Source organism: Sorex araneus, chromosome X (assembly GCF_027595985.1).
Source record: "Sorex araneus isolate mSorAra2 chromosome X, mSorAra2.pri, whole genome shotgun sequence".
NCBI classification, from domain to species: domain Eukaryota; kingdom Metazoa; phylum Chordata; class Mammalia; order Eulipotyphla; family Soricidae; genus Sorex; species Sorex araneus.
This window is the reverse complement of record NC_073313.1, coordinates 307657690-307682257: the sequence shown is the minus strand read 5'-3', so window position 1 is coordinate 307682257 and position 24568 is coordinate 307657690. Positions and strand designations below refer to the sequence as shown.

Here is a 24568-nt window from a genome sequence, read left to right as displayed (position 1 = left end):
GTTCCATTATCCTTACAGTCCTCTTCTCATCTCTGGGACCCTCCTGCCTTTTTAAAAATAACATCGGTGACATATCCTGGCATCCCCATCCCTAGTACATGCATGTTTGTGCCTGAGTTCTCCTCTCAACTCTGGTCACCTCCAATATAACAATAAGAATTGGAAATGTTCGCTCAGGATAAGAACTTAGTATTAAAAGCAGGTAAAGGGATATCATTATCATTATCATCATCATTATTATCATCATCATCATCATCATCATCCCATTGATTATCTATTTTCTTGAGTGATCTCAAGTAAGGTCTCCATTTTTCCTAGCCCTGAGATTTTAGAAGTCTCTCTTTCCTCAGTTCTCCTCTCAACTCTGGTCACCTCCAATATAACAATAACAATTGGAAATGTTCGCTCAGGATAAGAACTTAGTATTAAAAGCAGGTAAAGGGATATCATTATCATTATCATCATCATTATTATCATCATCATCATCATCATCATCCCATTGATTATCTATTTTCTTGAGTGATCTCAAGTAAGGTCTCCATTTTTCCTAGCCCTGAGATTTTAGAAGTCTCTCTTTCCTCATCCTTCCCGAGGAGTAAAGGTGCTGTATTGGAAGTTTTTCAGGATCAGGGGAATAAGAAACATCATTGTTACTGGTTTTGGCATATGAGTACACTATGGGGAGTTTGCTGGGCTCTCCCATGTGGGCTGGAAACTCTCGGTAACTTGGGAGGTTCTCCGAGAGGGAGAACTAGGCTATAAGCGGTCACTTCTGGGAGCATGGTTTTATAATCTCTGGATGTTGGCATTGGTGGGATTACACGGTACTGGGGGCAGTTCTGGGTGTGACTGCCTAGCTACTGGAAAATGGGGGATCTGGGTGGAAGAGGCCCAGTCTGAATCTGAGCAGGCTTGGAGAGCTTGGCCCTGGGTTCCACACACATGGGTTCCTCTTCCAGTTTCTTCATGCATGAGGCTCGTCCAAACGTGTGGAGAGGGGCCTTGAGCATGGCTGTGGCTGGGTTCTGGAGGTTATCAGCCATGGGGTCTCTGCTCAGGGCTTGGAGGGAAACTCAATCCAACCCTTCCGAGGGGCCTCAGTGATGACAGCCCGATGCGGGGGCAAGAGGATCTCAGACAAATTATGCACATACATAATTTTATGTGGACCACAGGCGACATCTCCAGCCCCTGTCCCTAGGCTTCTTAATATGTATAATGAGGATGTCAGATCAGATGAGAGCTACTGTCCCTCCTAGGCCTGACATTTTATTCTACCACCTCCCACCCACTTGTTTCAGAATAGCAGTGGGGACAAAAATGGGCCTGCTCCCACTGCTGTGTAGGTGATGCTCAAGTTAGAGATACTTATACATAATAACTTTACAGTATTCGTGTTGAAAACCATAATGCCCAAAAGGAAAGAGCGAGACGGGAGAGAGTAAGAGAAAGAGAGAGAGAGAGAGAGAGAGAGATAGAGAGAGAGAGAGAAGTGCCTGTCATAGAAGAATGGTGGTAGGGTGGGGTGGGGTGTCTGGAGGGAAAAATAGAAAGAGGGGAAAATACTCTGATGACCTCTTAGTCATTTCTCCTCAACTAGCTGACCATCCTATTAGGAATATGAACAGTTTTTTTTTTTCACATTGTTGTGAGAAACTTTCCCATTAGAAAAAAGCCCAAGGTCTGCATAGTCCCCTGGGTAAAAGAGTTTATATCTGAGAGTATATAACCAGGCACACAAAAATGTATGAAAACATCAAAATTGTACCCAAAAATGATAGAGTAAACCGATTCGTGACTTTGAGTTGTAGAGGGCACCAAAGGCAAAGGACAGAGGGGGAGAAAGACAGAGAGAGAGAGAGAGAGAGAGAGAGAGAGAGAGAGAGAGAGACAGAGAGAGACAGAGAGAGTTCAGACTTTATGCTTGAAGGTTCCTGCTGATTGGCTCTGAGACAGTCCAGCCTCTGCTCTTCATTGAATGTGGAGGTGCTCACTCACTGTCCTTAATGTCTCTGCCAAACAATGGCTCACACGTTGGTACCCAGGTTGCAATGACATTGCATTGAATACGTGGCTTCCTGGGAGCTCCCTGGGAGTGTCCAGGCCACACTAAATCTCACACAGTCCTTGTATCTGTGATTGTTTATGGCTTGTGTGTCTGTTTGTTTCATTCTCAGCAACTGACAAAGACCAACTGAGGTTTAAGGTGATAATCTGATTGACTTTAGAGAGGTACATTTTTGTATACTCCGGCTTACTGACAGACTTTACAGTATCTTTTCTGAAGACTTTGGGAAAGTCTCTCTAAATTGAAGCAGCACAGAAATTATGAGCTAAAACCTATTGAGCTGCTGTATCACACAACGGCCACGAGAGGGTAGACAAACCCCATATGTGACCAGAGAGACCCTGAATCCTAGAAACCCTGAGACAGTAACAGGCCCATTCTCAGCAGGGACATGGCTGTGGTGGGAAAGTACGAAAGCTCTTACAGTCTGAGTTGTAGCAGACTTTTTATCTGCTACCGCGATGGACTTTTTATCCCCCCTCCAGTGCTCATAGTTAGACTTAAGTTCCTCTATGATGTGTCAGAGATGGAGCGGTAGAATCAGTCAAGTTCAACTGAGCTCACAGGAGGGGAATTAGATGGGAGTTTAGGGACACCAGGGAACACTGCCCCCACTCCCCTCCCAGTCTCCACAGGCACAAATTCCAAGAGAGTTTTGTGAGGACAAGAGGAGAGAGGGTCCTACTGATAGAAGGAGGGTGTCATAGGAAGTGACTCTGGGGGACCTGAACCTTCCCTCTCCGACTCCTAGAGAGAATCCTGTGTGTGTGATGTGAGCCCCAGCCTGTGTGTTCCTGTGAGGGAGCCTGAGATGATGCTTCACACCCAGCACCCTCTGAGGAGGGTCTGCCTAGGGGCATCCGGAGAATGTACTGAGGCAAATTATCACCTTTTCTTCTCTTCTGACTGCTGAGAACTTAGAAATCAATTTCACTTTGTCAGGCAGCACCTTGTTGATGAAACTGCTGGTTGTTCAATTTCGACCAAAAATCAGTCAAATTGAATGAACTCTAATTTGATAGTTATGTTTTGGGTGTCCTTATGCTGCTCCACTCAGAGGCCATGGGGAACACAACGCGACTGACTTCCAGTTCCCCTGGCTGTTCCAGAAGGTCAGTGTCCCTGCAGGGCCAACATGAGTGTTCAGAGCATCAGAGACTGAATCGAGCTCTGAAGCTTCTGCTCAGCCCATTCCCCCGAGGCTCTGCAGGATGGTGACAGCTGCTCTGTCCCCCCCTCACCAACAGAGGAAGCTGCCATAGGAGCTCAGACAACCTCTGTGTGCTAAACGCCCATCTGCAGCTCCTGTGGTGGAATGCGCAGTCTTAGGGCCTCTATGACAACAGGATTGTGTGAACACCCTGGAGTCTCATCCTCCTTCTCCCCCAGCCCTTCCCCTGGCCATCAGAACCACCTCAGGGCAGCTCCTCTGGAGCAGACAGTGCAGTCCTTGGATATTAAGAACTTTGAATTCTGTGATGTGATAATGTGGATCGTCCATGGGCCTTTTAATATTTTGCTGTTTTTCACTCCCAGGGGCATTCTCCTGAAAGAAGAAACAGTGAATAAATAGGGGTGGGGAGGTTGGGGTGGGGAAGTCATCACTAAAGACTATACTGACTCATCTCACCCACAGTCTACCCTCACCAGCTCGTATGTCCCTGTTACAGACTAGATCCAGGTTGGACACTCCCTCATGCCCACTTTGATGCCCACCTTAAGAACTGAGAGTCATTTCTCTGTGGAATTATAGCTAACCTTATTTGATTCTCAATGCACTGCAACTGGGCTTGCTGAGAGTGACCAAAGTTAGAAGAGATATGTGGGAAGATAACACAGTCTGTAGGGTGTTTGCCTTGCATGTGGCAAACCAAGATTCAGTCCTTGGCATCCCATAGCATATCCTACACCGCCATCACCTAGCCTTGCCAGGAGTGGTTCCAAGGTATAATAGGGTCAGGAGTAAGCCTAGGGAGTGGCTAGGTGTGGTCCCCCTAAAAAATCAAAAACAAAAAAAAGAGATGGATTATAAAGATATGAGTTGAAAGAGCAGAGTGCATATAAGGGGAATTCAGTGGAGGCGACTCATCTCATCTATCCCTTCTGGACTCATTTCCATTGGGCCAGCTCAGAAGGGAATCTTTCAGGGAAAGAGCAACTGAAAAACATGGAAGACTTTTTAAAGAAAAAAGAGTGAATGTCAGTGGTTCTAGGAAGGCAGAAGCTTTCTTAAACCTGGAGAACAAACTTCACAATCTGAGGCTGAGGTTGAAGTGGTGAGACTGTCTCTCAGGAATAATTTGGACACAGCTTGTTAATCATGGCCCCAAAGGTTTTCTTCTGTTACCACTCATTTGGGGATGGTAGTGATGAGATATCTAAACCCAAAAATACCAGGATATCAATGCTAAATGGAAGATTGCATGCACTCAATTTGATCCAAAGACGTAAAATTGAAAGACTCTACAATTCCTAGAGAGTGTGTGTGGCTGTGGTCTGACAGAGCCTGTCCCTGGGTAAAGAGAGGAAGAACCTGTGTCCTGACTCTCAGGAGACTGGGACCCTCCCTTCTGTGCTCACAGTGTGGCCCTTCTGGTGCCTGGGGAGGAGCATGTTCTCTGTGGGCAAAGTTCTGCTCCCCCACAGGGACCCACACCCCTGACTTCCCTGCAGCTGGGCTGGTCCCCACACACACCCTCCTCCCTCTGCCTGCCCAGCCTGCCCAGCCCCCTCTCATTTGCAAGTCTTCAGATCTCATGCCTGGACACTCAATAATAGTCTGTGTCCCCCTGCAGGGTCAGTGTCTGTCACACCCAGAGTGGACATGAGGGCCCCTGTGCAGCTCCTCAGCTTCCTGCTGCTCTGGCTCCCGGGTAGGAGGGATATAAGGGTTTACTGGAGGTTTAATGAGGTTTCAGGGAAAATAACTTTAAAGTACAATGAATGCTATTATTGATGTGTGTTTCTATTTTCAACCCCAGGTATCCGGTGTGATATCCAGATGACCCAGTCTCCATCCGTGTCTGCATCTCTGGGAGAGAAAGTCACCATCACCTGCAAGGCCAGTCAGAGCGTTAGCAATTATTTACACTGGTATCAGCAGAAACCAGGGACAGCTCCCAGGCTCCTCATCTATGGTACAACCAATTTAGGACCAGACGTCCCTTCCCGGTTCAGTGGCAGTGGATCTGGGACAGATTACACTCTCACCATCAGCAGCTTCAAGGCTGAAGATGCTGCCACTTATTACTGTCAACAGTATAATAGTTACCCTCCCACAGTGATACATGCCAGTACATAAACCCCCAGAGATCAGATGTGTGAGGCTGGGCTGCCGTAGCTCCTCCCCCCAGAGCCTCCACAGCTGAGGGTGTTTCAGATGCAGCCAGGCTGCAATGATAAACAGTTCTGGTCCATGTAGAAGGAACAGTTTTAGGCTCCATTATTCTACTTCTCATCCCAGCATCACCAGCATGACAACAGATCTCCTGATTGAATTTACAGAGATAATTTTCCTAAAGTAACAGGTGAGAGCATCAATTAGAGTTCATATGTGATGGACTGGTCACTCTAGAAAGCCTAGAAATTATGTTTTACTAGATATTTTTAATAATCAGAAATACTGCCACCCTAGTTTTGAGGACACATGAGCAGCTTCATAGCTCACTCTGAGGGCGTCTCACAGGGTGCATCGTCACTCTCCATGATGTCCTGTCTGATGTGGGCAGAGGCTGACAGCCCGAGGCTCCTGCTGGTGTAGAATCTATGTCTTCTGATCTGGTCCGGATAATTTCAGAGGAGGCACAAAGTTGTTGAGAAGTGGACATGAAGTGTCAGGTGCCCTCTGTTCCCTGACTGTTTGCCACGCTCACCTGTCATTTCTTCCTACTTCCTTTCTGAAATTACATCCACGTTATGTTAGGATGATAGAAAGCTGTGCTTAACTCCTGGTGACACACATCCCTCCTTAATTCCTGGTCCCCTATTAGTCATTACTTTCATACCTATTGAGCAGTCTATTTATTTTATTATTCGTTTTGGTGGGGTCCTCCTTTTATTTTTTTATTGGTGAATCACTGTGGGGGTACCATTACAGAATTACAAACTTTCGTGCTTGTATTTAAGTCACACAATGATAGAGTCCCTATCCCTCTACCAGTGCCCATTTTCCACCATCAATAGCCCAGGCATTCCTCCCACCACCCCTGGCCCATTTCCCCCCACACATTCAGCTCGCCTCTGTGGCAGGACATTCCCTTTTGCTCTCTCTCTTTTTGAGTATTGTGGTTTTCAGTAGAGGTATTAAGTGTTCATCATGTTCAGTCCATAGTCTACTTTCAGCCCGCCTCTCCCATCCTGAGCGGGCCCTCCTGCACCGTTTACTTGGTGGTCCCTTCTCTATCTAAGCTGCCTTTTCCCCCAGCATGGGAGGCCGGCTTCTAAGCTGTGGAATAATCCTCCCGGTACTTATCTCTGCTCTTCTTGGGTGTTAGTTTCCCATTCTGTTACTTAACATTCCACAGATGAGTGCAATTTTTCTATGTCTGTCCCTCTATTTCTGACTCACTTCACTAAACATGATACTTTCCAAGGTGCTCCACCTATATGCAAATTTCATGACATCATCATTTCTAACAGTTTCATAGTATTCCATTGTGTAGATGTACCAAAGTTTCTTTAACCAGTTATCTGTTCTCAGGCACTTGGGTTTTTTTTCCAGATTCTGTCCATTTAAACAGTGCTGCAATGAACATATAAGTGCAGATGTCATTTCTACTATACTTTTTTGCATCTCTGGGATATACTTCCAGAAGCGCTATTGTTGGGTCATATAGGAGTTCAATTTCTAATCTTTTGAGAAGCGCCCATACTATTTTTCAAAAGGACTGTGCCATTTGGCATTCCCACCAGCAATCTGTGTGTGGTTGACTTCTATTGTCAGTGCATGGTGGTCTGAAAGATAGTTGATACAATTTCTATCTTTCTGATTCTCTTGAGGTATGTTTTGTGACCCAGCACATGGTCTATTTTGGAAAATATTCCAAGTGCGCTCAAAAATAAATGTGTGTTCTTTCTTTTTGGGATGTAAAGCCCTTTTTAAATCTATTGGCCCTCTCTCACCTATCTCTTCCTTCAAAGCCAGTGTTTCCTTCCTGAGTTTTAATCTTGTTTATCTATCTAGAGGTGATAAGACTGTGTTGAAGTCTCCAACTACTATTGTGTTGCTAGCAATTATCCTTGTTAAAATGTGTTAGCAGTTTTCTTTTTATTAATGAATCACCATGGGGGTACAGATACAGGTTTATATATTCTCAAACTTGTGTTTCAGTTATATACAGCTTGAGTATCTATCCCTCCACCAGTGCCCGTTCTCTGCTGATGACCCCATCATCCCTCCCACCCCCTCCCACTCCATTCCCCTCCCCACCCCGCCTCTTTGGCAAGGCATTCCCCTCTGTTCCCTCTTCCCTTTGGGTGTTGTGTTTAGTAATGGAGGTCTTAGGTGGCCAATGTGTTTGGTCTATAGTCTGCTCCGTGCACACCTCTCCCATCCCGAATGGGTCCTCCCACCACATTTTTGCTTGGTATTGTTTTAAGTATTTAGCTGGTCTCTTGTTAGGTGCATATACGTTTAGTTGTGTGATTTCTTCCTGCTTTACATATCTCTTGACTAGTAAAACCCGGGTTTCCCTGTCCCTTCTAATCTTTTTCAACCTGAAATCTATGCTGTCGGATACTAGTATGGCCACCCCAGCTTTTTTGAGGGAGTTTTTTGCTTATAGGATTATTTTCCATCCTTTGACTTTGAGTCTGTTTGCTCTGACTGTTCCGAGGTGTTTCTTGTAGGCAGTAGAATGTTGGGTTTAGTTTCCCAATCCGTTTTGTCACTGTTTCTCTTAATTTGTGCATTTATACTATTGACATTAATTTATATTATTATCATGGGTTTCGTGCCATTTTTCTTTACGGGATTTTGTGCTTGTAGGGTATTTTCTTGTCTTGCAGTAGTCCTTCTTCCTTCTTCCTTTAGTCCTTTAGTCCTTCTTCCAAGTTTGGCATTGAGTCTATGAAGTTCCTGAGCTGTTGTTTATCCATGAAATAGGTATCATTCCTTCAAGTTTGAGTGATAGTTTAGCCAGGTAAAGTATTCTTGGTGAGGCATTCATTTCATTGCATTTTTTCACTATATCCCACCATTGTCTTTGGGCTTGGAGGGTTTCCTCTGATAGATCTGCTGTAAATCTAAGGAGTGCTCCTTTGTGTGTGATTTCTTTCTTTGACCTTGCTGCTTGCAGTATTGTGTCTCTATCCATGGAATTCATCATTCTGACTGTTATATGTCTAGGAGTCTTTTTCCTAGGGTCTCTATAGCAGGCACTCTTCGGGCTCCTAGGAGCTGGATGCCTGCATTCTCCAGCTCTGGGAACTTTTCAGCAATGATATTTTTAATTGTGGATTTTTCATGGGGATTTTCTCCCTGTCCTTCTGGTACTCTGATGATTCTAATGTTGTTCCTCTTGAAATCATTCCCTAGTTCTCTGATTTGTGTAAGAGCTATTTTGGGGTCTTTTAACATTCTTTGTTGTTGTCTGTAAGCTTCCTGCAGCTCATCTTCAGGCTCACTTATTCTGTCTTCGGATATGACCATTCTACTATTGAGGACACCCCTCGTGTTTTCATCTACAGAATGCTTAATTCGTGACACTTCATTTTGTAATTTTATTATTTCTGCTCTCATTTCTTCCTGTATTTTCTCTGCTTGTCCATTCCATTTTTTCTTTCATATCCTCCTTTAATTTCCAGGATGTCTGTTGAGCCATTTCTTTGAGTTCATTGAACATCTTCAATATTTCATCTCTGAATTCTTTATCAGAAAGATCATATTTGTGGGTAATGCTTGTTGAGATGCCTGGACCCTGTTCATCATCTTCACCTTTTGGGGGGATTTTTGTTGTTTCTTCGTGTGTTTGTAGTAGTATGGTGGTGGAAGCTTCCAGTTGACTATCAGTATTCCCCTCTTCCTCTCAGGTGCTCCTCAGGGGCTTAGGTGAGGTCTCTAGTGAAGAGTCTGAGGATGTGTTCTTTTATATTGGACTTGTAGAGCTTCTTGTGATGCCAATATTATGGTGCAATTTGAATAAGCTACTGGACTATTTTCCTAATGTGTTTGAGATGGCCAGGATAATCTCCACAGAATTAGTGATGGAAATGAAGATGTGATTTCTGAGTGCCAGGAAAGAGGCCCATCCCACTTCTGCAGAGGCCACGCCCCCACAGTAATGTAGGTGGAGGGCAGAAACCTGGGAAAGGGAGAAAACCATGAGTGGCACTTGAACATAGCACATGGACCAATGGGATGGTGCTGGGGAGGTGGGCCAGTTCAGGGTCCAAGGAGACACCTGATGCATGGAGTAGGGGAAAGTGGGGTCCTGGGTTCCATTACTGACCTGGGAAAGGGAGAAAACCGGGAGCGTCGCTGAAGTGTTGCATAGGGGCCTATGGGAAGTTGCTCGAGCAGTCTTTCAAAAGGAGTCATTTTTGTTCTTACTGACTGGATGGATAATATATATCTTAATATCTATTTCAAACACTTTTGAAAAGTCTCTCACAGAATCACTGGCACATGCTTCTCAAATCATTTCAGCTGTTGTATCAGAAAACAGCCACTAGATGGGAGACAGAACCCAGAACTGACAAGGCAGAGCCTGGATCTTAGAAGTGCTGGGACAATAATTGAGTTATTGGTCAATAGGGCCAGTGGGTCCTATGGGTGTGAGGGTAAATGTGTGAAAGTAGCTCTCAGAGGCTGAGCTTTACACAAGTGATCATGTTCTCTGCAGTGTGAACACAAGTGCAGTACAAGCTGTCTGCTATAAACATGTGTGGGTTTGCCCATGGTCCCCACATCTCCATATGACATCATTATTTAATTTCACTTCAATGATTAGCAGATAGAGATGATAAACCATCACTGAGTGTGAAATGATGTCAGAGTAGGGGAATTAAATGAGGGATAGAGAGACCAGGAACGTCCTCTGCCTCTACAGGCACAACTCAGGAGAGGCCTGTGAGGACAAAAGGAGGGAAGGGCTCCTGCAGACAGGAGGAGGGTCTCACCAGAAGTGACCCTGAGGGACCTAGACCTTTCCTCTCCATCTTCCTAGGGTGAGAGAATCCCATGTGTGTGGTGTGAGACCCCAGTCTGTGTGTTCCTGTGAGGGAGCCTGAGCTGAGGCTTCACACCCTGCACCCTCTGAGCAGGATCAGTTGGTGCCTCGGGGGCACCTCAAGGCATAGGGGCTTCACTGTTCTCCTCACCCTCACTCCTCACTGCTCCTACTGCTGAGGAAGAAGAATCAGGATTCATTCTTGGCTAATTGGTTGGGAGTCTTACATTGCTCGTAGGGATTCCTCCTGCAAAGACATTGTGTCCAGCAGACAGCAGGGTCTCTCACAGCCCAATGTCAGACACCAGGAAGAAGAGGCAGGAAGGAGCAGGACCCTAGTTCCTGTATTATGAGGGAAAGATAAGAAAACATTACTTCTGTTTTTATCTCATCAAGGTTATGAAGCTTTGTCACTAGGAGGAGGTTATATTTTCTCTGTCAAGCTCTTTGTACACAAATATAATGAAGTTCATTTCACTAGTCCAGGATAAGACAATTTCTAGTACTTGTTTCTAACCATATGGAATTTCTGTTAACGTGATACCAACAGACAGCAAAGAATTGTTGACTCCCATGACTGTCTTAAAATCTGAGACTTTGAATATCTGAGCAGGGAATTGTCTCATACTGGACAGGTGGGAGATGGAGATGCAGCACAGTCAGAGTTTTCCTAAGGATGATGTGGACACATTTTCATGGGAATAAATTATCTGATTCACCAGAAATCTATTATTTGTAAACAATAAAGGGATAAAAGCCCAGTTATTCCATAGTAAGACTGAAAAGAGAAACATTCCCATTCAAGCCTCCTACCTTTTGATCAATCCCCAAGGCTTTTGGTTGTTTTATATAAAGAAAAGAGAAACCAGTCACTTTGCTCATATGGAGGCACCCCTCCTTAGTATGTTTTTGAACTGACACACCAACCCATGTGTTTGCATTTTTCCCGGGGGAGTTGACAAAACGGTCAGCTCTGCTCTTGCTTTCACTCATCAGAACTCCTGTGGTCAAATTCTCAAAATGAGGTTTGCAGCTCAGGTCCTTGGGCTGTTGATACACTGGCGCATGGGAAAGGACACAGAGGACCTGAGAAATGGAAACAATTCAGGAGGGGAGTGTGGGGGATCCTTGTATGTCTGTCTCTGTGTTGGATGACACATTTCTTATAAATGGAGAAAATGATGGTTATTGCTGAGAGAGTGAGACACATTCTGGAAGGAACAAGGGCCTGTGCTCTGGAGAAATGCACAAGAAAGTAGAGATGACACAGATAGACAGAGACTGCTTCCTCTTCAATAAATTATCTTCATTCCCATTGCATGGTTTTGATCGATAAGCACAAACCATTCTCAAAAATCAATAGGTTTAGGGAGTATTTTGACTAAATTCATGCAAGAATGGAAATGTTGTTACTCATTATATTGCAATAAAATCTTGCAGTACTTTTAATCAACTTATTCAGAATCTGGAGGTGATGCTGTTCCAGCAATCTCCACTGTTCCTGTCTATTATACCTGGAGATTCGGTTTCCATCTCCTGCAGTTCAGTAAGACCCTCCTAGAAAATAATGGAAATACCCAACTCTAGTGGTTCCTTCAGAATTCAGGAAAACCTCCAAAGTTCCTGATCCACAGAGTTTCCAATCAAGATCCTGGGGTTCCAGACAGGTTCAGTGGCAGTGAGTCAGGGACAGATTTCACTCTTCAGATTTGCAGGATGGAGCCTGAGGATGGTGGATTCAACTTACATCTATGTCATGCAAGATATAAAGTATCTTCCCACAGTGGTACAGCCCGAACACCAACCTCCCTGTGTGGCCTGGACCAGATTCTTATACATGTTCTTCACTAGTGAGCTGACAGTAGAGTCTCTGAGCCCGTGAGAGGAAGGCATTGGGGGTCTCAGGAGAGGAGGCTGCAGCTGTGGGTGTGGACCATGAGAGCCACTGCCTTACTGCAGACACCCCACATTTGGGCTGGTCAGAGGCACAGGCCTGGCCTGAGAGAGAAGCATGAATGCGGGGGGGAGGGGGGGTCTGTGCCATGAATGACAGTTGTACTGAACGGACAGCTGATGGGAAGCCCAACATCATCCCACCTGCATTGCCCATATTTGTAAGGGAAATGCTTTTACCTATGTGTCAGTTGAGTGACATTGTTTCTTCAATAAGATCTTAAAGCATGATGGCATTATGCTTTAGAATAAAGCATAATTATTAGTGCCTCATATGGGGTCAAAGTGATAGTACCAAAGGTAAAAAGCTTCTCTCATGTGTGGTCAATCCGTATTGGATCCCCAGGATCCCACACTGTTTCCTTCGAGAGTTTTCTCTAAGCCAGGATGAAGCCCAGAGGACCATTGCCTGGTGTGGCTCCAAAACAATGATACAAATAAACCATTCCCACATCACAAGCCTCCTTTCTCCAGTCCCTCTCACCTCCTCCACCTGCACCTCCAGGGCTTCCCCTCTGTGTCCCTGATGAAGACTCCAGTGTGTCAGCTCTGAATCTCTGTCCTGACCTCACAGGCCCCAGTTCATTCTGCTGACATAGGGGTCCTGATGCCTTCAGAGTGGGGCCCTGGTTTTTCTCACTCCTGCTCATGGTCTCCTGCTTCTGATCATTTCTGTGGATTCCTGTGCAGGACATTCTTTGTGATTGGGGTCGTTGGGAAGGTGAATGTAGAGTAGGATTCCACCCCAACTTGTGTCTTTATGCTTAAAGATTCAAGCCTTGAAAAATAAGGATCAATATCTCTCATATACAAGGTCAAAGAAAAGCCTGATTGACCTGTTTCAAAATTTTTGGATTTTTATGTTTTCATTAAGATGAAAGGAGCCAGGGAAATATCTGACAGGGCTAAATCTCATGCTTTGCACATAGGAAGCCTGGGCTGGTTCACTACCATCACAGCATCCCCTGGTGTGTGCTGGGAGTCACTCCTAAGAACTCTCTAGCAGTAGCCATCAAGCACTGATGATGTGATCCAAACATGTTCCAAACCTGCTCTAAAAGAAAAAAAGGAAAATGGGAACTTGGGGCTAAAGTTATAGTACCGCAGTTAGGACATTTGCCTTGCATATAGCCAACAGGGATTCAATCTTCAGCATTCTGTATGGTCCCCCAAGTCCATCAGGGATGATCCCTGACCACAGAGGCAATCCCTGCACACTACCAGGTGTGGCCCATAAACAAACAAACAAACAAATAGAAAAAAAATGAGTTGTTTTTTTTGGCGGGGAGGAGGGGTGGGGTTCATCCATACCTGGTGATGCTCTGGGGTTACTCCTTGCTCTGCACTTAGGAATAACTCCTGGTGAGCACTAGGGATCATATGTGGTGCAGGGGATTGGACCCAGGTTGGCTGCATGGGCTGCACGTAGTAAGTGGTAAGTAGCCTACCCACTGTATTACTCTTCCCTAAATTAAATAGTCAGCAAATAAACAAATGTTAAACTTATATAGAGAGTTTATTATAGTTTAATACATTTATCACATATCTTATAAAAAAAAGATTCATCCTCATCTTTGCAACCCTCCTGCCTTTTCCAAAATATTGTTCATGATATCTCATGTGATCATCGTACCTAGGACTTATCTATCTGTGATGAACATCTCCTCTGTACCCTTGTCACCTGTTAGTCATTTCTCATTTCTCTGACACTTTCTCACTGGGGCAGAAACAGTCTTCTGAGAACTGAACCCTTATAGCAGGAAGGACAATGGGGCAGGCAGGGAACTTTCCTCACTGAGGTTCCCATGGGAGTCTGGCAAAGGAATGAGGGTGATTTTGCCCTGGGTCCAGGCTGATTTGAGCCCCTTGTGCTGTTCAAGTCAGACAAGTTACACGGTAGACTCTGTCCCAAGCTCAGCTCTAGAGAGGACCCATGTCCTCTAGGTCCTCTCCAGCACCTGCTGAGTCCCAGGGTTCCAACCCCTCCATGTCACTTAGTCCAGAGGGTTGTCCAGTTCCACATGGACTCACACAGGGCCCTGTCTTGGGACATGTCCTTCATGATGCTGGGCTGGGTGGTGGGTGGTTCAGAGGGCTGAGCACATTGCTGGTTTAACTAATTTGAGAAAACATAAAAAAGATAAAACATACATTATAGCAACCATCAGTTTCACCTCTAATTTTATAGAAAACAACAGTCTAATACTACCTTGTGTCTTACTCCCAAAGAAACACTCAATGAGTGTTTGGTAATCAGGGAGGATTTGTCATTCATTTTCACAGCTAAACCCTGTTATGAACACACAATTTACTTCAAGGACTACAGATAGGGACTTAGTTTACTTTTGTTTCATTGTGATTTTTCTCCATCTCTGTAATTCAGTGCAATTTGCAGATTTTAACCAAGCTTACTCATTTTTCCCCCATGTCCCCAAGAAAGAGGGACTCCATATCTGTACTGAAAATAACTCATACTACAGCAGGTTACAATTAACCATCAAGTGATTTATCCATATTGACACTCTCCAGAGGTGACAAGAACATGGGCAGAATCAGTCTGGGTATCTGGGTGTTGCTTATTGTTTTCTGAGATCATATAGTTAGAGTGTAAGTAGTCTACAAATCTACAACAGTGTTGAATAGTGTATAGGATAAGGCATGTCTGCATTAACAACATGGTAGAATAATCTTAAATTATACTAAACTCAAAAGTCAAACAGCTACTGAATTGCACTACTTGTATTTCATATCTCCCCACTATAATTATTATAGAGACAGTCAGAATTGAAAAATGTGATCAATTCTCAAGATCCAAATCACTCTACATCCAAGCATGTAACTGACACAGAAAACATGTTTCCCATATTTGGAGACCTGGGTTTGAATCTTAACACACCAATGAAGCATGAAGGGTCAAAGGTGGATGCACAGTAACTTTGGGTCTCTCTCTCATGAAGTCATGGAAACAATCCTTATGAGTCTTGATCTAGAGCAAATGGCCCCAAGGCCTTCTAAATGATGCATCCAGTGGTGCATCAGAGCTGGGCTGGGCTATCCTAGAGGAGGAATGAGGCTGGATTAACCACTCTAGAGAGGAATCAGGAGCCTCTGCTCTCTCCCATCCCACCCCCACCTTTACCATTATCCGTACAGGCTCCTCCTCATCTCTGGACCCTCCTCCATTTTCCAAAGGAACATCCATCCCATCTCTTGCGATCATAGCACCAGCACCTACCTACCTGTGATGAACATCTCCTCTCTACCCTGGCTACCTGGTCATCATTTCTCATCAACTCATTGACCACTTTCTTAGGAATATGAACCACTTTGTTTCCACATTGTCTTGTTGGAAATTTTCACCTTCTGACAAACCTCAAGCTCATGATAGTCCCTGGGAAAAACAATTTGGGACTGAGACTGCATAATTAGGCATGCAAAACTGTAGTCAAAGGAAACACAAATACATGGATAAATGGCTAAAATAAAAATTTTGGGTCTTATATACTTAGAGGGTATCAAAGGAAAGAGCATAATCAGAAAGTGTCCAGACTTTGTACGTTAGGGTGCCTGTTGATCGTCTCTGTGAGACAACCCAGCCTCTGGTCCTCATGCACCACTGAATGTGGATGTGCTCGCCAGCTGTCCTAGTGTCCCTGCCAACTTAAACACTAGCTCACCTTCTGGGATCTTGTTTGGAGAGAGCAACATTACATTGAATAAATGGGCTTCCTGTGAGCTCAGTGGGGCTGCCCAGGCCCCCCTGAATCTTGGACAGTCCTTCTATATGTATTTGTTGGTCTCATTGTATGTATCTTTCCCTCATTCTCTGTGTCTGACTCCAACGGACAGTGGTTGAATCTAACCATTCGATTGGCTTACCAGGTACATTTCCACATAGTGTGACTGGGTTTACAGTCTCTGTTCCAAAGACTTCGGGAAAGTCTGACTGAATCTCCCAAGAGCACAGGGCTCACCAGCACCAGAAGCCCATTAAGTTGTTATATTACACAGAGGCCACCAGATGGCAGATGGACCCCAGAAGTGACAAGAGAGTCCCTGGATCTGAGAAATCCTGAGAGTCACAGGGTTGAGGTCAGCAGGAGGAGGGTCTCAGGAAAAATGACCCTGAATTAAATGACCTTCCTCTCCAGCCTCCCAGAGTATAACCCCCAGCCTGTGTGTTCCTGGGAGGGAGCCTGAGCCGATGCTTTACACCCAGGCACCCTCTGAGCAGGGTCAGCCTCATTGGACATCATGGAAGTGGTGGAGGACTTTGCCATTGTCTTTATCTCATGCCTTTGCTGCTCTAATTTCTGAGAGAAAAGGCCTCAGGATTCAATCAGGGCCGAAGGGCAAAAAGTGCAACATTGCCTTGAAGACAGACCTGTTGGCTCTTTTGTTTTCTGATCAGAAAATGCATCAGATTGAATGAATTAATTTCCAGGTGTTAGTGTATGGGTTGATCTGTTTTTTGTCCACTAAGACGTCAGTGAGGACACTGTGTGCTCTTCTCCAGTCTCCCTTGCTATTTCTAGGAGAGGGTCCCTGTCACCAGCAGGGTCACACAGTGTGAGGAGCATCTTATCCTGAAATCAGCCTAAGCCAGTGCTGCGGAGAAAGTACATGGGTAGAGAGTTGCGCCTGCAATCCTTCCAGATGATCCCTGGAAGCACAATTTCCCTGAGTACCAATGGCGGCATTCCTGGAGGTCTCTAGGACCACCTGGCTGACCTTCGTAGACAGGAATGGGGGTTGCCTGGATATCATTTGGCGCAATTAGCCTCAAACAATTTAAAGAGCTCAACTCTTAGCATTGAACTGTTTGGCTCAACTGCCCAAGAATTGTCTGGAGTGGCCAACACCTGCCCCCAGCACTGGTCAGGCAGCAATTTCTTCACCATCCCAGACACACAGAAAAAAATCAGTATTTCTTCCTAGATTGATTTTCATTTCATTCTACACTGCTGCTAGGTCAGGATTGGGACAATGAGTGCAGACACTTGGCTCTCTCACCGTCACCAGAAAAGTGCTCCAGGGTCACACACACACCCCTGGGAACACTCATCCCCCCATCCTCAAAACCTATTCTGAAGCGTCTGTGGACTTGTTTTCCCAGATAGCAATATGACAGGGGGACAGCTCTGAAATCTCACTCTCTCTTCTCCTCCCAATCCCTTCCATAAACATCCCCACCCTATCTCCTCTGACTCTCTGATGGAACCTGAATATGTGGGTTCTCAGAACTTCTGCTTTGGACTCACTGACCCCAGGTCATTGTGCATCACACTGGCTGTGGTAGTTGCAGAGTTTAAGTCCAGGTTTCTCTAACATGCTGCCCACTGGTGACGCCAAGTTCTGACCAGTCTCCATGAATCCCTGACAGGGTCTTTGTTGGTAAGTGCAGTGCAGGGAGCAAGCTAATATAGGGGTTGGTTACACTCCTTCAGAGGGGAACAAGATCCATTTGGAACAAGAGCCTGCTACAGGAAGAGTAACTGTGGCAGGGAGGGGAGATCTCTCCTGCTTGCGTATGAGGCAGCAAATGGCCCTGGAGGGTCCTGATCTGGGCCCCGCAGAAGGGGAGCCCCGGAAGCTGCTACTGTCTGACACAAGAGCTCGGGGAGGCCCCAGCCACTGGCTGATCATTGGAGAGGAAACCATCTCCTCTAGACTCCATGGTCACTGAAGGGCACCCTTGGGACCTGCCAGTTCTTGGGAAACATTCCAGACCCTTCCCAGGATACTCATTACTTTGGCATGTGTATGTCTTGCTAGGCTGGTGATTCATGGGGGTCTGGTTTGGTCTGTCGGGTGCTGAATTCAGTGGTGGGGAACCATAGGACTGTGCATGAAGAGCTGGGTTTGCAGTTCCATGGATAGCTTCTAGAATGAAAGAACAGTGATGTTGATGGGGTGGTGAGATGGCACCCTTAGGAACCAGGATGCTGACTCACACAGCACAGCTCTCTGCCCCAGTCCAGAGTGATAGTTCTCCTTGTGTGGTTCTATCTTCACGCCATCCTGACTGCCCACCCCCTGTGGCACCCTGCACACCATAGAGATGTTCGTCTGCTGTCTGTGAATCCTGTAAACTGTGACGATGTTCTCATTCACTGTCCTGTAGTTTTATCACATCATTCTTCTTAAGACATTGGGTCTTACATCTTGGGTCTGAGAGCCTCTGTTTCTCAGAGCAACGTAGTTTCAAGAAAGGGAGGAAGGAATGCACCTGTGATGGACAGAGGAAATGCCATGAGAAGTCAACCAAGTTGGACTGTCTCGGCCACCGCATCTGAATCACGCTCAGGGGAAGAAGATGAACGGTAGAAATAGAGGTCAAGGAGGTCATGGAACTTTCAGGTCTGTGTCATGAGTTAGAGCTGGGAAAGGAACAAGTTTTTAAAGAGGAGGTGGGAGAATTTCACCTTTAGGCTAAAGTGGAAGGAATGGGATAGAATCTCAGGTGAAGAAGTTTGGAGGGATGAGCAGGAGAATGGGGTGGCCTATCCGATATTCTCTATCCTAACAAGAAGTTATGAATCAAGACCCCAAAATTTTGTACAATTCTTTCACCCATTGCATTTCTGTCTGCTAATAATAACAATTTCTCACACAAAATAATACCATCAATTGGTGAAGGAGACTGACACCTCAGCAGACATGAACTGGGGTCCACATGTAAACCCTGTACCTGCATGACCTGCAGATAAAAGCCTGATAGTTCCCGACTCTGTAGCACCACAAAAGCTTTGCATCCATGGGCCACAGCATTGAACTGCTCATCCCAGATGACTGAGTTATGTACAGAGTGACTGTCAGGTTCTCTGCGCACTGAGAGTCCCCACCCCACTAAAAGAAAATTCAAAAGATAAAATGTTAAGCCTTTCCAAAATGCAGCAATATGTATTGCTATTCCAGATCAAAAAGGAAATCTCTTTGTCTCAAGCATATTCACGGCTGTGAATTAAAGGAGTCTGTACCATTCTTGAAAGGGTCTGTGATACTGTGGTCTGACAGAGCCTGTCCCTAGAGCAGAAAGGAAGAAGCCTTGTACTGACTCTAAAGAGACTGGGAACCTGCCTCCTGGGGCCCGGGGAGGAGCATGTTCTCTGTGGGCAAAGTTCTGCTTCCTCACAGGGACCCACACCCCTGACTTCCCTGCAGCTTGGCTGGTCCCCACACACACCCTCCCCCTTCTGCCTGCCTAGTCTGCCCAGCCCCCTCTCATTTGCAAGTCTTAGAGCTCATGCCTGGACACTCAATAATAGTCTGTGTCCCCCTGCAGGGTCAGTGTCTGTCACGCCCAGAGTGGACATGAGGGCCCCTGTGCAGCTCCTCAGCTTCCTGCTGCTCTGGCTCCCGGGTAAGGACAGAAATGAGGGTTTCCATGGATTTGGACTGCCTGGCCTTCATAGAGATTATTTAACTTATGATTAATGATAATGATGTCCACATGTATTTTTTTATCTCAGGTGCCAGGTGTGATATCCAGATTACCCAGCCTCCTTCTGTGTCTGTATCTCTGGGAGAGAAAGTCACCATTACCTGCAAGACCAGTCAGAGTGTTGGCATTTGGTTACACTGGTATCAGCAGAAACCAGGGAAAGTGCCCAGGCTGATGATCCATAAGGCAACCAATTTAGTACAAAACGTCCCTCCCTGGTTCAGTGGCAGTAGATCAGAGACAGATTACACTCTCACCATCAGCAGCATGAAGCCTGAAGATGCTGCCACTTATTTCTGTCAACAGACTAGTAGTTTCTCTCCCACAGTGATACACGCCAGAACATAAACCCCCAGAAATCATCTGTATGAGGCTGGGCTGCCTCAGCTGCTCCCTCTGCTGAGGGTGTGTCAGATGCAGCCAGGCTCTGATGTGAGAGAATGCTCTGGTTCATGTAGAAGGAACGTTTATTATTATAGTTATTATTATTATTATTTTATTGAATCACCATGTGGAAATTTACAATGCTTTCAGGTTTAAGTCTAAGTTATACAATGCTGAAACAACCATCTCTTCACCAGTGCCCATATTCCACCACCAAAAAAAAAAATACCCACAAAAAAAAAGTATACCTCCCATCCCGCCCCCTCAACCCCCCAACTGATAAATTTCACTTTACTTTCCCTTTACTTTGATTACATTCAATATTTCAACAAAAACCTCACTATTATTATTAGGAGTTCCCCACTAGAGTCAGACCTGTTGTGAAGAGACATGAGGTCGCCCGTCTGTGATAGCGATAGCGCGATAGCGGCCACACGGTTTTGGATTTCTGTATTTTAGCAACTAAGTCCAGGGAAATTTCTTCCAGATGTTGGATCATTGCAAGCTTGTAACTCTCATCTGTGGTCCTCATAATATGGTGGTTGCCACGCCCTTCACCCCAGGCAAGGAAAAGGTGAGGGAGAGAAATACCTTTCCCCTCCTGGGCAGGCATAGGGCCACAGCTTAGTTCTCAGTCTGGAGACATTCTGCAAGGAGGTGCCGATACCAAAAGTAGTTTAGCTGGCCTCTAGAGTCATGCTCGTGCAGCTGCGAGAGCAAAGGAACGTTTTTGTCCCTATTATTTCCCCTCTCATGCCATAGCACTGGCATCACAATAGATCTGCTAATTTTATTTATTGAAATTATTTTCCCTCAAGAATATTGGCATCAGGGCTAGATGGGGTGTAGCACAGTGGGTAGGGCATTTGCCTTGCGTGCAGACAATCCAGCTTTGATTCCCAGCATCCCATATGGTCCCCTGAGCACTGCCAGGAGTAATATCTGAGTACATGAAACAGGAGTAACCTCTGTGCATCGCTGGGTGTGACCCAAAAAAGCAAAAAAAAAAAAAAAAGATTGTTAGCAACAGGTCAAGCAGAGTTCATGCAGGAACAATCACTTTAGATGGTCCAGGATTGTTATTTTAATAGATATTTTAAAACCATAAAGAAAATGTCCCCGCATCCAAGTGAGATGTCTTCTTACTAGAGCATTCTCACTGGCCAATAACAAACTTGTGATGTCGACTGAGGAAGAAACTGCATCTTGCCAGGGGTCGGCACCTGCAGGGATTTGGGAGGGACAGAGATGTGCTCCCTTGATTGGGGACATTTGAGACGAAACTAACACTGAAAAAAAGCCAACTTTAATGAAAGGACAATGTTCTTTTGTACCCATTACCCTTGAATGTGAAATGTAGTTTATTCCCCAATACATACAATAAAATTCTGGAGGAATACAGGCAAGCAGGAGAACATATAAAAGAATAAAATTTTCAACATTGTGTACTAATCTCAATGTCTTGCTTTTTTTTTCTAAAGTGAAAGTACAAAGTCACAATGACAGAGCTTCCCTCATGCCCAGGCTCTGGCTCCCAGGTAAGGAGTGAATTGAGGGTTTACTGGACCTTATGCTACTTGGACTCCAGGGAAAATTACCTAAAGTACAATGAATGGTGGTGATGATGTGTATTTCTATTTTCAACCCCAGATTCCCGGTGTGATATCCAGATGAGCCAGCTTCCATTCCTGGTGTCTTCATCTTGGGAGATTGAGACACCATCACCTGCAAGGCCAGTCAGAGCATTAGCTATTCTTAGAAACCAGGGAAAGCTCCCAGGCTCCTTATCTACGGTGCAAGTTCTTTAGGCCCAGAGGCCCCTTCCTGATTCAGTGGCAGTGGATCAAGGACAGATTTCACTCTCATCATCAACAGCCTGAAGTCTGAAGATGCTGCCACTTATTACTGTCAACAGAATGATAAGCTCCATCCCACAGTGATACATGCCAGAACAGAAACCTCTAGACAACAGCTGTGTGAGGGTGAGGTACCCCAGCTGCTCCTTCAGGTGATTCCCCAGTTGACGGTGTGTCAAATACAGCCAGGCTGTGTGATGACGGACAGTTTTCATTCATGTCAAAGGAGCATTTTTAGGCTCCATTATTCTCTTTCTCATTTAAGCAGCACAGATATGACAATAGATCTGCTGATTTAATTTATAGAGATTATTTTCCTGAAGTAAGTAGGTGACAGTGTCATTAAGAGGTCACATGTGCTGGTCTAGTCACTCTAATAAGCCTAGAAACCATGTTTTATAAGATAGTTTTTAATAATCACACATACTGCCACCCCAGTTTTGAGGACACATGAGTAGCTTCATAGCCTCACACTGAGGGCGTCTCCCAGGGTGCATCCTCTCCTGCCATGATGTCCTGTCTGATGTGGGCCAGAGGGAGAGACTGCGTCTCACCAGAGGACAGACCCTCATAACCCTGCGGTGTTTTGGTGGGGGGTCGGGAGAGGACTGAGATCTACTCCCTTGTTTTAGGGATTTTGATCCTGAAATCTTAATGGGATGTAAAGCAATTTCAGTGACAGGAACTGTGTTATACTATCCTGGATACCCTTGAAGTTGTAAAGGGGTGTAAACGTCATTTCAAGGTCGAGGGGTGGGATTCAGGCAAGTAAGAGGAAATATAGAAAAGAAAAATGTCAACATCCTGTACTTAGCCCAAATTCTTCTACCGAGGCCTCGTGGGAAATACCCTGGATCACAGTGCCTGAGCCTCCCTGCAAGGCGACGCCTTGACACTCTCAGAGGGAAGGTACATCCACAGAAATCATTGTTGTCTTAGGAAATTCCTTATTATTGATCATATTTTCCCACTCTTATTGGCCAAATATCTAGCATTTATCTAGCAATATTGATTTTCCTTGGACTGAATCCCGAGTGATGTTGGGGGGCCCCACGGGTGGCTCATGTTTAGTGGGGAGGAGAAAGATGTTCACTTTCTCTCAATCCGCCTCTACCACCCAGGACCCAGCGTGACTGGATTCTTGTCTTGCCTCACAGAAAAGATTTTCAGGAGTAGACAAGCAGTGAAGTAAAACAGATTTTATTTAGAGGTTTTGAATTGAAGGAGGGAGAGAAAGTGAGAAAGAGAATGGAGAGTACTGTGCTCAAGAGAGAACCTGGACTTCCCCAAGGGCGGAGAGAAGCCTCCACACACATCCCAGTATTAGACATAAAAGCATGAAAGAGCTAATCTCAAGAGGGGAGATTCAGACAACACATATGCTCACATGTGCTCGGCCATGTGGGCGCAAGCAGCACATGGGCTCAAGCAGCATCTGCTTCACCTCCTTCATTCAAGGTGGCCTTTATAGGGTTTCTCCAACTTGCCCTCATGTGGGACTTCTACCTATGAAAAAGTCCATTACTAAGGAGATTACCAGGGAGGTTGGGTTGGTGATGGTCTTCTTTGAAATTCCTTTCCGAGTCTTCTGTTTCTTCAGGAATTACTCTGGGTCTACTTATGCTGTAGATAGGTGAAGGTCATATTTAGTCCTTCTTTTGGGAGTCTAGTTAACCCCTGAGATTTTATCAGCCTCTCCTTGCTCATCGTTCTTAATTTTCTTTCAGTGACAGGGGAATGAGACCATTGTTAATGTTTTTGGCATATTGAATATGCCACAGGTAGCTTGCCAGACTCTGCTGTGTGGGTGAGATACTCTCAGTAGCTTGTGGGCTCTCTGAGAGGGATGAAGGCTTTTAGGGCGGCCTCTAATCACCCTTACAAGTATTCCCATGGTTCACATCACATTTGAACCCCATCAAATATGGTGCAGTAATTTTGGAAAATGGATATTAAGTGTTTTATGATGTGTTGCACGGCCGTGACACATCATAAGTCTGTACTTATGATCTGTCTACTTTCGACGCATGTATGCTGGCATGGGAAGCATCCATCAAGGACCTGATGGTGCAAGTGCAGGAGATCAATGACAACATCATTGATCTCACCAAGATGAGAAGGCATTGATCACATCACGCCATTTTCGACACGGGAGAAGAATTGTTCCTCGGAACATGCAACAATGGAGGCGTCGGTGGTGTCAGTGTCCATGTCAACATAAACTTAGCCATGAGCATTGATTCATTCGAACAACCATAGTAAAGTCATCACAAATTGAAAAAGCACCAGAAAATTCACTCTAGAACCAGGCATGTAACTCAGAAATAGAAAATGTGTTTCCCATGTTTGAAGCTCTCTGTTTGAATCCTAACACACCAAGAATGCATTTTGGGTCAAAATGGTTGAATTGTTCCCTGGGTCTCTCAAAGAGTCATAGGAACAAAAGTCATTGGTCTGGTCTAGAGCTCAAGGTCAGGAGGACTCCTCAGTGGTGCATCCTCAGAGAACCATCCACTGTGGTTCTCAGAGCTGGTCTGGGTTATCCTGGAAGGAGGAATGAGACTGCGTTAACCAGGTCAGAATAGTCCTGTAGGTAAAATGATTTAAGTCATAGATTGCATAATTGGGCATACAAAATATACACCCAATGGCAGGATAGGTGCACCTTGAAAAGGAGAAAAAACAGTGTAGGGTC

General features: G+C 45.3%; 2 gene segments (V, D, J or C); both read left to right on the top strand.

Moving 5' to 3' along the window:
• Nucleotides 1-4892: 4892 nt before the first annotated feature.
• Nucleotides 4893-5369, top strand: LOC101556325 (immunoglobulin kappa variable 1-9-like). The segment is given in 2 exon segments: nt 4893-4941; nt 5050-5369. Coding segments are annotated over 2 exon segments (369 nt in total).
• Nucleotides 5370-19503: 14134 nt separating this feature from the next.
• LOC129400139 (immunoglobulin kappa variable 1-5-like) lies at nt 19504-19981 on the top strand. The segment is given in 2 exon segments: nt 19504-19552; nt 19662-19981. Coding segments are annotated over 2 exon segments (369 nt in total).
• Nucleotides 19982-24568: the final 4587 nt, after the last annotated feature.